Source organism: Belonocnema kinseyi, chromosome 1 (genome assembly GCF_010883055.1).
Source record: "Belonocnema kinseyi isolate 2016_QV_RU_SX_M_011 chromosome 1, B_treatae_v1, whole genome shotgun sequence".
NCBI lineage: Eukaryota > Metazoa > Arthropoda > Insecta > Hymenoptera > Cynipidae > Belonocnema > Belonocnema kinseyi.
In genome coordinates, this window is record NC_046657.1 from 166439457 (window position 1) to 166441337 (window position 1881).

Below are 1881 nucleotides of genomic sequence, written 5' to 3' on the forward strand. Positions count from 1 at the left end.
AACTCCGAGGTCGAATCGTGCATTTTCGGCTTACATACGAACTCACAGTGGTAATCATGCACTTTCTGTTTTGCGGCTCCCAAACGGTAGGTATGGTGGGGGCAAATTTTATCCACGATCTGGCAGATCTGCTTGACACATTTTTAATTCAGAAATATTTCATTCAAACGCTCAATAATTGATACGTATAAAATACAAACTTTTAACACATTTTAACTTTACAAATTTTTTTATCAAATTATGGTAAAATACGAAATTACCATTTTTAAATTTTTAAATTTTTAAATTTATTATTATTTTAAGTTGTTCCAGATTAATATTTTTGCATTGTTATTTACAGATAAAAATTTGAGTTTACTAATTGAAAATGTTAGAAATTAACTTACTATCAAAATTTCCAACTAAAAAAGAAAGAGAAAAACAAATTTCCAAGAAAATAGTTACATTTTCAAACAGAAAGATGAATTTTTGACTGAAATTAATAATCTTCAACCAAAAACTGAAATTTTTGCAAATTAGTTTGAATACATAAAACATGAAACTTCCTCACAAACCAGATGAATGTTCAAATCAGAAAGAAAAATTTGCTACTAAACAATTGAATTTTAAGCCCGAAAAAATTATTTTAAAAAAAACTTTCGTTTTTGAACAAATTGTTACATTTTCAACTAAAATGATGAATCTTCAAAAACAAAAGTTTAAATTTTTAATTAAAAACTGTTGAACTCATCCAAAAAGATGTAAATTTTACACAAGAGTTGACTTTTCAGTCAATAAGGATTTTTTTTAATTTGTTGAATTTCAAAGCCAAAAAGATGATTTTTTTACAAACCAGTGTAGACTTTTTTTGAAACGAAATAGTTCAAAGACTTCTGGTTAAAAAATATAAACCAAAGCTATTATTTTCAATGCTTTTATTGAAGAATAGTTTTTAGATAATTAACTTGAAAAGGTAAATGAGATGAAGAAAGCAATAAAAAACAAACAGAAAGTCATAAATAATTATGTATGTATTTCTGTTTGTTGTTTCATTGGTTTACTCATGAAAGTGTCTTTCACGAAGAAATTGAAGGTCGGATAAGCCGTTAATTTGCGTTTTTATTTAAACCACATTAAAATAACCTTGAAGCCGGTTGAAGCCTTTCAACGGGTGATTACCGGCAACAACAAACATGCTGGTTTACGCGCGGCTAGGGGCTATAGGTTTGAGGATTGTGGGCAGGGGAAGCAACGCTGCGTCATCTAGCGTATACCACGAGCGGGATCAGACCTATAATACTTCAAGGTCGCCCCTATGAGTGACCAAAGCCTATCTCCAGGTAATTACACTTTGTTCCGTGTGGACTGTTTTCTTAAACACTCGACGCGTCATTTCTGTTGCGGGAGAGGCAGCACGTCGCGCCCTTGTGGATTTTCTCCCAAGCTGCTAGCCTTGAATAGTATACTAGTAGTATACTACTCTTCACTGATTAATCAAAAAAAATTTTCTTTTCAATTTCAACTACCAGAAGGATTAGACTTTATTTACACATGTCAAACCTTTCAAATCAATTTAAAAACAAGCATCTATACAAATTTAGTCTTATGACTTTCGGCGGGCACCTTTTACCTACATCTATATGTATCTTTTCCAATGTGGATTTTCTTAAAATTCCATACAAAGGCATTCATAAACGTTCCTAGAAACTCACAATTTTCTGAAAAATACTATAAAAAATATTTTTTTTTTGTAGATTTTGATCATTTTTGTATAAAAAGTTTCTTTTTCATACAAAATTATTAACTTAAGGGCATGTGACACAGCTAAATACCTATATTACCGACCACAGTTTTTCAGTTCACTGAATGTTTTTTTGAACCTAAGAACTTTTTTTGTAAATA

The 1881-nt window shown here is 30.4% G+C and overlaps 1 protein-coding gene across 1 annotated transcript in view; it reads right to left on the reverse strand.

The window, feature by feature from the left end:
- Nucleotides 1-1174, reverse strand: part of LOC117181028 — a 4141-nt gene extending 2967 nt beyond the window's left edge. The window contains exon 1 of the mRNA XM_033373600.1: nt 1159-1174. Within this exon, the coding sequence (XP_033229491.1) occupies nt 1159-1174 (16 nt within the window). The remainder of the gene's footprint in view (nt 1-1158) is intronic.
- Nucleotides 1175-1881: the final 707 nt, after the last annotated feature.